The 12,636-nt window shown below is 38.8% G+C and overlaps 1 protein-coding gene across 1 annotated transcript in view; it reads left to right on the forward strand.

Moving 5' to 3' along the window:
- Positions 1-216: 216 nt before the first annotated feature.
- Positions 217-12,636, forward strand: part of LOC114245696 (uncharacterized) — a 41,428-nt gene continuing 29,008 nt past the window's right edge. The window contains exons 1-9 of the mRNA XM_089733455.1: positions 217-236; positions 1,047-1,124; positions 2,129-2,210; positions 4,237-4,317; positions 5,243-5,278; positions 6,723-6,775; positions 9,986-10,192; positions 11,133-11,185; positions 12,594-12,622. Coding sequence (XP_089589581.1) covers positions 217-236; positions 1,047-1,124; positions 2,129-2,210; positions 4,237-4,317; positions 5,243-5,278; positions 6,723-6,775; positions 9,986-10,192; positions 11,133-11,185; positions 12,594-12,622 — 639 coding nt within the window. The remainder of the gene's footprint in view (positions 237-1,046; positions 1,125-2,128; positions 2,211-4,236; positions 4,318-5,242; positions 5,279-6,722; positions 6,776-9,985; positions 10,193-11,132; positions 11,186-12,593; positions 12,623-12,636) is intronic.

The following is a 12,636-nucleotide window of genomic DNA, read 5'->3' on the forward strand; positions in this document are numbered from 1 at the left end:
AGTACATGTATGTTCTACATGGATACCAAGTTTCAAGTCAATCGGATGCATGGTTCAGTAGTTATAACGGAACATCCGTAAAAACCACTCTAGATTTATATATTAGTATAGAACCTCTTTACGTCGTAAGCTTGAAATAAAAAAAGTAAACTCACATTTGACAATTGTCTCAAATGATCATAGGATTTTTCACAATGTTTACTTATTTATTTTAGAATGGGTTTTAGTATTAAAAGGTAATTAATTGTGTGTGGTTTAGGATTGGATAGATGTTTATCGGATCTTGATCAGATTATGTACAAAAAGATGTTGCAATTAGTATAAAGACGTAAAGGACTGGGTCTATAGAGGTGCAGTACAGGACTAGAGGCTAGATGTAGGTCAGATCTGTGTCTGTTTGTGTACGAGAATAGCTCGGGATCAGTACAGAGCTGCAGAGGACTGTGTCTATAGTAGTGCAGTATATGACTAGAGGCTAAATGTAGGTCAGATCTGTGTCTGTTTGTGTACGAGAAGAGCTCGGGATCAGTACAGAGCTGCAGAGGACTGTGTCTATAGTAGTGCAGTATAGGACTAGAAGCTAGATGTAGGTCGGATCTGTGTATGTTTGTGTACGAGAAGAGCTCGGGATCAGTACAGAGCTGCAGAGGACTGTGTCTATAGTAGTGCAGTATAGGACTAGAGGCTAGATGTAGGTCGGATCTGTGTCTGTTTGTGTACGAGAAGAGCTCGGGATCAGTACAGAGCTGCAGAGGACTGTGTCTATAGTAGTGCAGTATAGGACTAGAGGCTAGATGTAGGTCGGATCTGTGTCTGTTTGTGTACGAGAAGAGCTCGGGATCAGTACAGAGCTGCAGAGGACTGTGTCTATAGTAGTGCAGTATAGGACTAGAGGCTAGATGTAGGTCGATCTGTGTCTGTTTGTGTACGAGAAGAGCTCGGGATCAGTACAGCAGCAGAGAACTGTGTCTAAAGTAGGGCAGTATTAAAAGTTAGATATAGATGAATATATCTTATGACGCTAAAGAGAACTGTACTTGTTTCAGTCACAGCAAGAGAAGTGATAAAGAAACACAATCATCAATGTTGAAAATAATCCAGGATTTAATACGAATAGAAAAATGGTTAGCCTCAGATTCCGACTAGTCGTGATATCCTCGCAAAAGGAACTGTCCATCTATTTCAACGATAATCATTACCTTAATTATTGTAACTGTATGTGTTCTATATTGACCCAATTTAGGGTTTATATTTTTATTTTTTTATTGCTTAGATGGGTGGACGAGCTCATAGCCCACCTGATGTTAAGTGGTTATTGGAGCCCATAGACATCTACGACGTAAATGCGCCACCCAACTTGAGATATAAGTTCTAAGGTATAGTTACAACGGCTGCCCCACCCTTCAAGCCGAAACGCATTACTGCCTCACGGCAGAAATAGGCAGGGTGGTGGTACCTACCCGTGCGGACTTACAAGAGGTCCTACCACCAGTAATAAAGGTGTTACGTCAAGCCTCATTAGATCACCATCAGCCCACAATCGTCCACTGCTGGACTAAGGCCTCTCCAAATATACATCACTGAGCCCGGTCTTCTGTTCTCCTCAATGTAGCGCGAGAGGCTATGGGCTAGGTGTGGTGATGATTTGCGAAGATTGGTCAGGAAGAAACGGATGAGGAGAACATAAGACTGGGCTCAGTGATGTATATTTGGAGAGGCCTTAGTCCAGCAGTGGACGATTGTGGGCTGATGGTGATCTAATGAGGCTTGACGTAACACCTTTATTACTGGTGGTAGGACCTCTTGTGAGTCCGCACGGGTAGGTACCTCTACCCCGTCTATTTCCGTCGTGAAGCAGTAATGCGTTTCGGTTCGAAAGGTGGGGTAGCCGTTGTAACTATACTGAGACCTTAGAACTTATATCTCGAGGTGGGTGGCGCATTTACGTTGTAGATGTCTATGGGCTCCAGTAACCACTTAACACCAGGTGGGCTGTGAGCTCGTTCATCCATCCAAGCAATAAAAAAAAAATTGTCGCGTTAAATATATCTGGTTTAGGTTTATTATCCAGTGACATTTCAATTCAATGGAGTGACAAAAGATTTCCCACTTGATACGTGTGTTTCAGTGATCCAGAGAAAACGAATCTGCTGAAACAGAAGGCGGATAAGAAGAAACGTCAACATTCTCAGAAGTCGAAGACAAATCACGTATGAGTATCACGATTTATTTCACTCTTCTATCCAATATTGAATGTAATGGACGGGGTTCTGGCAATTTCTTCCAGCTAAGCAACTATCTTATGCTGTGATGACCGTGATGTAGGGAATTTTTCTTTTTATTTTTTTTATTGCTAGATGAATGGACGAGCTCACAGCCTACCTGGTGTTAAGTGGTTACTGGAGCCCATAGACATTTACGACGTAAATGCGCCACCCACCTTGAGATATAAGTTCTAAGGTCTCAAGTATAGTTACAACGGCTGCCCCACCCCTCAAACCGAAACGCATTACTGCTTCACGGCAGAAATAGGCAGGATGGTGGTACCCACCCACGCGGACTCACAAGAGGTCCTACCACCAGTAAAAATTGTTGTATTTGTATGTATGTATTTGTTTCAATTCAGGCAGTTAGTTAAAAATATAGTAATGTGTTTTGTAATGAAACAAAGAACCAAGTTGTTGCTCTGCAAAGAGTTTTTATTATTATTATTTTATTAACTTATTTCTACACTTACAATTATTATAATTATTTTCGAACCTGCAAAGAGAAACAACATTGAAAGATATTGCTTCACCCTTTTTTAAATCTGCAAGTTTTTTTAATCTATTAAGAAAGCACGTTATATTTTTGAATGTCCGAAGCCAGAGAGCAAATCCAATTATGGAATGAACATAGCTTCCACCACAGATAATACTATTATGATAGTCGAAGTTAATGCGCGGGAAATTTAAATGTAATTAATGAAGGGCCAAGAGAGCTTCATTTACATATATATATGTCAGAGGAAGCAATGAGTCGAGTTGATACATGCATAATGCTTACTATTATTATTTTTACGTTGTAATTACTTTTATAATTCTTAATTTTATTTTATTTTGTTTGTTACGTTTTTTTCAATAGCTTTAAAACCTTTTATTAAAATAAATTGTAATAAAAGGTGCCAAAACTGTAAATTCACGTAGGCAGCGACCAATCAGAGCAGAGCGTTTGTCTCGAGCGTGGTCGAGGCGCCATCTTTACTTTTGGGAGGGCTTGTATTGTCGGTTGACGCATTCTTGATCATAAAAACGTATCGAGTTGGATCGTTGGGGACAGTTATATTGAGGTTGGTGCACCGAACTCGCTGCTCGGTCTAAGCTGTTGTATTCTCACAATATTACTATGGAATAACAAGGTATTGTTTAAATAAAATTAAACTAGTGATGAAACCGTATCCATTGTTTTTTGTGCGCGCATTTCATCCCAAGGAAGCCCACTAAGCCCACAGCTATTAATGACGATGCCATCAGGAATATACTTTCCCCGACATATTATATAATGTATTATTTCATTCACATCAAAATAAGGTTTAGCCCAGTAAAACTATAGCACTAACCGAGTTGCTCTATAAAGAGAAATAACATTTAAAGCTATTGCTTCACCAGTTATGTTTTTTATATTTCAATATTCAAAAAATGTTTTAATATTTCTAATGTTCCTTCCAATGTTTTTATAATGTTCCTATATTCAAATTACCATTTATGTCATCTTTATAACATACTAGTTGACCCAGCAGACTTCGTAGTGCCTCAATCGATTAATAAAAAACCTAAGCTTTTGTATAAAATAAACTTAAAACAAACAAAAGAAATCCGTCCGACGGGGTACACATCAAAGGAAAAATAAAATTGTTATTTTTATTTAATTTCGAGCATTTTCATATTTATCTGCCTTTTAAACCTTCTCTGGGCTTTCACAAATAATTCAAGACCAAAATTAGCCAAATCGGTCCGGCCGTTCTCGAGTTTTGCGAGACTAACGAACAGCAATTCATTTTTATATATAAAGATTAACCTCTTTTAAGATTTATGTCATAAATCGTATAGAGGTTACAAATATTTGAGACGCCAGACTCATTCCTCTAGACCGATGATGGCTTGCACCAGTCTCACCGTGAGTTTTACATCGCGTCGCCATCTTAGATAGTCTTGTCTCATTCTATGAAAACCTTTTTATTTTTTTCGTTGTCCAAAGAGTTCAAGCTGTTCTGAAACATCAAAGGCAATGCGCGACGTGGATAATGCGAAGGGAATTCGGATTGACAATAAAAATACTGTGAGTTTGTATATTTTTAAGTGCATTCCTATGTCAGGGATCGTCGCTTGGCTATTTCAACAAACGACCGGTCTAATTCAGAAATTATAAGTTTCTCTTTATTGCTAAAATGGGCCGACGAGCTCACGGCACATCTGTTGTTAAAGGGCTAAGGGCTACCGGAGCCTAAAGACATTAACGTAACGTAAATTTGACCACGTACCTAGAGACATGAGTTCTAAGTGTCAAGAGTTTTAGAGTTTTACAGGCTACCTCACCATTCAAATCGAGTTTTCATTTATTTTTTGGCTAGATGTGTGGACGAGCTCACAGCTCACCTGGTGCTAAGTGGTTACTGGAACCCATAGACATCTACAACGTAAATGCGCCACACACCTTGAGATATAAGTTCTAAGGTCTCAGTATATGTAAAAAGGGTTTCAAACCGAAACGCATTACTGCTTCACGGCAGAAATAGGCGGGGCGGTGGTACCTACCCGTGCGGCCTCACAAGAGGTCCTACCACCAGTAATTACGCAAATTATAATTTTGCGGGTTTGCTTTTTATTACACGATGTTATTCCTTCACCGTGGAAGTCAATCGTGAACAATTGTTAAGTACGTATTTCATTAGAAAAATTGGTACCCACCTGCGGGATTCTAACACCGTTGCATCGCTATGTACGAATGCACCGCACGTCTTATCCTTTAGGCCACGACGACTTACATTATTACTTCATAATAGAAATAGTGGGTAATACCTATTCGTGCGGACTCACAAGAAACCTTACCAGCTTGGTTTGAACAGTAGACTACGAAAACGCATGGATAGTAATTATTATCTAGCCTACTACTAACGACATCTATGTAACGGGGTGGTCAGTTAATTTCACTTTTAATAGAAACTTAAATTAGATTTTGGTTATCAAGTACCTAGTCTTTTCAGCTCATCGATGAAGAGAAAGGGGAATGGTGCTTTCGGGTGAATATTTTTCTCAATAAATAAACACGTACATGAACATAACACACATCTTTTTTGTAGCGACATCTGTAGTATGTTAATGGTATGATAAAATTAGTTTTTAAAGTGCCTAGAACATTACAAAGCTTCAACAGGCAGAAATGGATGTGTGGTGCCCTCTCTTATCAGACCACGACGGAACAACGCAAAACCGCCGTCGCCTGAAACATGTCTTGGCAGATCCTCCGCATTCATTCTTGGTGCTTTTAGGCCTCAAGCACCGGTAACCGTCGAAGCTAGATGAGTGAACTAACCCATAGACATGCCGACCGAGAGGGCTGGTGGTCGTGGTGCCGACGACCGCCGGTCCGGCGTCCCGAAGGGGAGGGTGATGGGGGAGATGTGCTCCGCACTAAACGCTTCACTTTTTCCCCTTTGCCTTTTCATGAGTTTTGTCTCATGCGAGGTTTGGATGCTGGTTGTTGAGCGACAGGAGGTTTTAGTCGGTTCAAGTCCGACATGCCCCGCCCTCCATCCCCAGTGGAGGGCGGCAGTCCGGCGGTTTTCTCCTGACAAAAAAACCCATATTCGTATTCATATAACCCGTAATCATACTCCACTGAGTTTTCAGTGGGTCGCAATTCCGGTGGTAGATTCTGAGAAGCATTGCTCTTGATAAGGCTAGTGTTAGCAAATTCTCTCAGGTTGAGCCCGTGAGCTCACCTATTCGTCAGGGCGTAGCTGGAATTGTTTCATAGGCTACCAAGGCTACGTAGGTTAAAGAAAAGATGGCGTCCATGGCCACTCCATCCCTTCTCCTGAGAGCTTCTTTTCACCAGAGAATGGGAACAGCGTTCTCTGAGTATCACACCAGCGTACTGCTATCGAAACCCGGCATTATTTGCTGGTGAAGAGCGTAAGTCCACAGTAGGTACCGTAGCCTCCCCTATTTTTCCCTTCAAAGGTACAGCCATTATACAGGGCAAATGGAAGATTCGACTCCATATCTCGAAGAAGGGCTTGTTGTGATGTCCATGGGCAGCTTGGTCGTGGATTCGCTCGTCTCATCACGCACTTTGTTATATTGTAATACAAAGTGCAATTTAATACTAAATACTTTTGTAATTACCATGGTAACTTTGATTTCATGTCACAGGGTGGTATTAACGCCTCATCATGATTGGGCTCCGATAGCCACATAATAACAAGCGGACCGTCAGCTTGTCTGCTCAACAACGAATACGCTCTAGACACGTCGTATTGAATTAAAAGATTTATAAAAAAATAATTAAAACCATTTTTACGGTTTTACCTCGCCTCTTTTAAAACCTGAAAAAAATTGCGAGATTAATCCGTAAAATTTGTTTTAATTTTACGAAAACTCGCAAATAAAAACAAAGATAGTATCTAAATTAATGGAATGTCTGAGGTACTTTTTATCGAAAAGTATTTTTTTTATTTCTAGACTGAGAAAGAAGATCTAGACAAGGACGATACGTTTTCGTGCATGTCTTGTGCGTAAGTATCTTTTTAAGATATTTCTTTAGACACGAAACAGGAGATATTGTTGTATTTATTGAAATGAAAACTTCTTTAGAATCGTTGTGATTTCAAACCGGATGCAACGGAAAAAACGACAGGTAAGAGACACAAATACAAAAATGTGTAGGATGAAGCCAGCAAAGAGTGAGACAGAAATATACATACTATTTAATACAGCGCCATCTGTGAGATTTTTTAATACTAACGTGTGTATGAAAGCACTTGTAGTGAATTTTAATTTAGGATTATACGTGAAATTAAAATATCAATTCACAGAGGGCGCTACCTTACAATTATTTACTAATAACAAAATTTTACATATACTTAAGACGTTTAGGATAATTGTATTTTAATTTTGGAAGGTTTCACTTCTACCACGTGTGAATTGCACACATTTTTATTATTTTTATTTATTTCATTATATATGTACGTGTATGTATATGCTTATGTTATTTATGTGTATAATTGTGTATGTATATAGTCTGATATATTGTATATGAACGTTTTTATTTATTATTGTTACTATTATTGTTATTTTGTATTGTATCAATAAGTAAATTGATTAGATTGTACTCTTCTACCCACCTATGTAAAGCTCACCCTCTTTAAGAACGGTTAGCTGGTTGAGTTAAGCTCGCCATTTTATAACTTTTCGTAATATTATATTGTATTAACTGTGTGTACAATAAAGAATAAAGAGATCGGTTTTTTGAGTATCCTTGGTTGTACGTTTCGTCCAGACAGCCCTTTTTTTACTGCCCTTGTAGGCAGACGGGCATACGGCCCACTTGATGGTGAGTGGTTACCGTCGCCCATGGACTTCAGCAATACCGTTGAGTACTCTCCACAAGCCTCGTTTAAAGAAAGATGTGTCATAGTGCTGATAGTTGTGATAACAACTTCAATGATCTAAGAAATTCTTCATTGATAAACTTATTGTAGCTGATCTATGATATGGTACAAATTATCTTAAAAGAATGTACAATGACTTGCTGATAGCGCGTATATGAATTGTCCCGAATATGAATGACTTCGATGTAAAATCTATCCGTATGCAATATTCGTATGCGCTTGCCCGTAGCTACGGCGCTCAGATTTTCTTTTGAGAACTTTAAATAAAATAAAAAGAATATTAGCCGAAACAAAGCGAATTAAAATCAAACGTGTCCAAAATTACAATTGTCCTAATTAAGTAATAATGCTTTAGGACGCTTAAATAAAAAGCGGCTCTAAATAAAATGATAAAATGTTTATTTTATACTAGCGACCCGCCCTCGCTTCGCTTCGGAAACATTAAATTTTATTGTTCATAGTTGAATTCCGCGATGTTACCTGCGGTTATTGTCGTACCGCGGGTGATGCCGCGGGGCGAAGCTAGTCTAAAAATAGTAGCCTAAATTACTCCTTATATCATCAGCTACCTGTCAGTGAAAGTTCAGTCAAAATCGGTCCAGCCGTTCCAGAGGTTAGCCGGAACAAACAGACAGACAGACAGACAGATAGACAGACTGACAAACTGACTGACTTTTTACTGGTGATAGGACCTCTTGTGAGTCCGCGCGGGTGGGTACCACCACCCTGCCTATTTCTGCCGTGAAGCAGTAATGCGTTTCGGTTTGAAGGGTGGGGCAGCCGTTGTAACTATACGGGAAACTTTAGAACTTGTATCTCAAGGTGGGTGGCGCATTTACGTTGTGGATGTCTATGGGCTCCAGTAACCACTTAACACCAGGTGGGCTGTGAGCTCGTCCACCCATCTAAGCAATAATAAAAAAATAAAAAAAAGTGTTAAAAATGTTATTTTGGTGTATGTACCGTATATATGTTCATATGCATGTAGTAAAGCGGTTATTTCAATATTGCAAACAGACACTCCAATTTTATTTATATGTATAGATGTATATGTAGATGTAAAAATGTACAATGCCTTTTGTTAAAGGCTCGGGGATCGTGGCCTCCTAGATTTCTTCGATCGCGCATGCGCGTGACGTAACCAAATATTTCGCCACAATACAACCTACTTTAAAACTATTTTTACGGTTTAATCTCGCAAATTTTTACTATAATTATATCATTTCCGATGTTTTGAGTACTTTACAGTTTTAGCGGTCACGGTCGGACGGGTCAGTGACCTTCGTCACGTTTAACCGTAAAAGTAGTATTTATTAATTGTGTATCTGACACGCGTAAGTTGAATTGTAATTTTATATTTTTTATATATAAAAGGAACACATAGAAAGAGGTAATACGATAGGAATAGGGATTAGAATAAGTGTAGGAATAGGAATAGGAATAGGAATAGAATAGGAATAGGAATAGGAATATGAATAGGAACACGTGTTAATGATTATAATGCGAATTATTTTCTATTCGAAACGGGTTTGGTGTGTCCGTTAAATTCTTTTCTTCGGTCAGATGAGTGAATTCTTTGTTCATTGAACCAATTTATTAGCCCTAATATTTCTTTCAAATCCTTGTTGTTGGCTTCGCGATATTTCAATTGCTTTCAGTACGTTTAGTTCAATATTTTGGATTAATAATTTAATCTACTCATAAATATAAACATTTTTGTTTATTTAAATTTGTTGTCGGCGACGATACCTAAGCGTGGGGGGCACGCGGAAGCGGAGCGCGGGGAGACCCGGAACAAAACGTGGAGACACAGACAGACGCGATACAGACGCGTGCGCAACACTAACATAAGCAATAAGCCGCAGACTTAGAAATCGAGTGATTCAGATGTGGCATTGTATAAGCATGGATATTTTCTATTTATATTATTTTTTCGGGCATCATCTACTATTTTAATACACATTCACTCCGACGCTAAAATAAAATTTGTAAAAATTTACAACGTCTGACGTCAAAGCGTCCTAACGCCGCGACAGAGCGTTGCGTACCTACTTATAGCGCTGGGGCTCTGTTTGACGGTATGTTACCATAGTAGTACAACAAGCTTCGGCGTCATAGCGCGGCGTCAGATTAGCGCTCTGACGCGCGCTAATTACGCGTTCTGTTTGACGAAGCCCTTAATGTGAATCGAATAATATATAATTGTAAAAAGCAAAGTACATAATAAAAGCATAAAAATATAATTTTATGATTTTGTTCAATTCCTAGACATTTGTTTATGGTAATAAGGTCAATGGTAAACACCCGAATTAGGATATATTTTTTCTTTTTTAGGTTAAAGAAAATCGCTGGCTCCCAATATGCGTGCGTTCTCTGCATTACCGCAATATTGCTTGTAACAGTATTCATTGCGTACCTAATTCTATTTAAGAGTACTCCAGTATTTAACTCACAGCCGACTAGATTCTACGACAGCGAACGACTGAAACGGAAGATCGATTATCTGAAAGATAAAAAGGGATGGAGAGACGACAATTTTCGGTGGGTTTTTTTTTTCCGTAACGTTTTCTTAAGTGCTTGTTTCTTCTTAGACCAAGGTTTTTATTGGCGGTAGGACGTCTAGTAAGTCTAGTACGTCTAGTAAGTAGACAGCGTAAATGCGCCACCCACCTCGAAATACAAGTAGTAGGTAGGTAACGCTACCCTGCCTTTAAGGGCGGGACAGCCGTATAAGACGGAGCGTGGGTGGCAGCTTTTACATTGTTGATGTCTATGGACTCCAATAACCACTTAACACCGTAGTTCAAATACCTTCATTATTTGTATTTGCTACAGACTGACAAACAAAAAGCTACCGAATTCCTCTTACAAAAGAAATCTTTCGAAATGTTTATTGCCCTTGTAGGTAGACTAGCATACGGTCCACCTGATGGTGAATGATTACCATCGCCCATGAACGTCAAAAATGCCAAGGGAACAGTCAAGCCGCTGCCTACCATTAAGTACTCTCCACAAGCCTCGTTTGAAGAAGGACATGTCATAGCGCTCGGGAAGCACCGCGGAGGGGAGCTCATTCCATAGCCGGATGGTACGTGGCAAAAAAGACCTCTGGAAACGCACTGTGGATGACCACAGTGGCTCCAGGTAGTATGAATGAACTCTACTCCGATGGCGGGCGGTGCGATGGTAAAAACGAGATGACCGGTTCATCTCAATTAATTCCTTAGAGTACTCTCCATGACTGAGTTTCTCGCCGGATCTTCTCAGGAGGTCGCGTTCCCAATCCGGTGGTAGCTTCTGCGAAGCACGGCTCTTACTAGGGTTCGTGTCAGCAACAACGTCGGTTTGAGGCCCGTGAGCTCACCTACTCGCCGGGTTACGCTGAAATGGTCTCTCAAGACCAACAATAAGGCGCTTTAACACCAATAGTTGTAAGAGACACGCGAGTTGCATGGTTTGACAAATTTTTTTAATGTTACAGAAAACCTAAAGGCGATTCAAAACCCTCAAGCTATGCAGGTGCACCTGAAACCGGTAAGAACTTAGCAAATGTTAGCCTAACACTTTGTATGCGATCTTTATTGGAGCCAATAAGCCGCGTCTCATGACGGACACCCAAATTGAGACATGAGGTCAAAGTCGCTGTCTCAAGCCGAATCCGTTAGTTTGTTTCGCGACAAACGGATGCAGAATTTTGCTAGTAAATGAGCAACCATTTGAGTCGTCTATTATCAAAGGTGGCAACCTGTGCATTTGGACAAAAAAATGTTATTTATATGTCAATACAGATTGATTTGAATATAATCGTCTCCTTCAAAGAATACGGTTCAAAACCTGCATTAAATAAAGGTTAATACTTAACCTGTTATTTATCTAAGATGTCGTTCAGAAGAGTTTTGTGACTGCCAATGGAATACAAAGTCAATAATTCGTTTTTCTGATTTACCAATAATTTTCCAAAGTCACATTGCCGGCTTTGATAATAGTCGACTCATTTATTAATTACACTTCATGTAATATTTACATTAGCGGACTTAATGTCTAAGGCATTCTCCTCTACCAGTCAACCAAAGGTGGTGCAGAGTAGATAAAGGTAGGTAGGTGCATTTAAATTATATTACAAATATACCATATATTTATATACACAAAATACATACCATACATAAGTGTAAATAAATAATGGTTTAAAAAAAAGAAAAAAGACGCTTTATATAAAATTGAACTAAAATTTTTTTAAGACATTATTGAAATAATGATTCTTCTACTCATATCTGTCAGAAAAATATTTATAACTAATAACACCATGCGCCCCACGCTTTTTTTACAATAAAATTTATATATTTTTTACACTATTTTCAATTTAAATTAATTAAATTTATATTCAATTTTTTAGTTGAATTTTATATAAAGCGCGTTTTTTTTGTTTTTTTAAACTATTATTTATTTTTCACTTTTTAGTTAAGTTCCAATTTTTTTTTTTCATTTTTTTTAATATTGAATTGTCATCGGTCCTCGGTAAATCTACAAAGTTTGAATGAAATCTGGCCGTTTAAAGTGGGTCAAAATGGCGTCTTAGGGAGTCAGTTACAAACATACAAACATACATACAAGTGAAGCTAATATAAAGCGTGTTTGGGAGGCTTGACGACGGAGGAAAGATCTTCCACCGAGCGGGTGATATTGCTCGGTAGACCCACGGTCCTAATGTTGTTGTTCGGAACTTGTATATATGCAAGCTTATCTTGAAAATGTCGTAAGCGAGATTCAGGCATCTGTCAATTATCTTGCGTTGTATGATGGCTACCCGCCACACGTGTAATATATGTACATACGTATATTTAACATAACTTTTTTTTTCATAGATACTTTATATTTTTACCGATACAGATATTATTATTACAGATTACAGATTCAGATATTTTTACAGATAATTTATTTTCAGGTTTCGGTTCGGCAAGCTTTCGTGGTTGGGTGAGTTTTAAGCT

This window comes from Bombyx mandarina, chromosome 02 (assembly GCF_030267445.1).
Source record: "Bombyx mandarina strain Sakado chromosome 02, ASM3026744v2".
Lineage (NCBI taxonomy): Eukaryota > Metazoa > Arthropoda > Insecta > Lepidoptera > Bombycidae > Bombyx > Bombyx mandarina.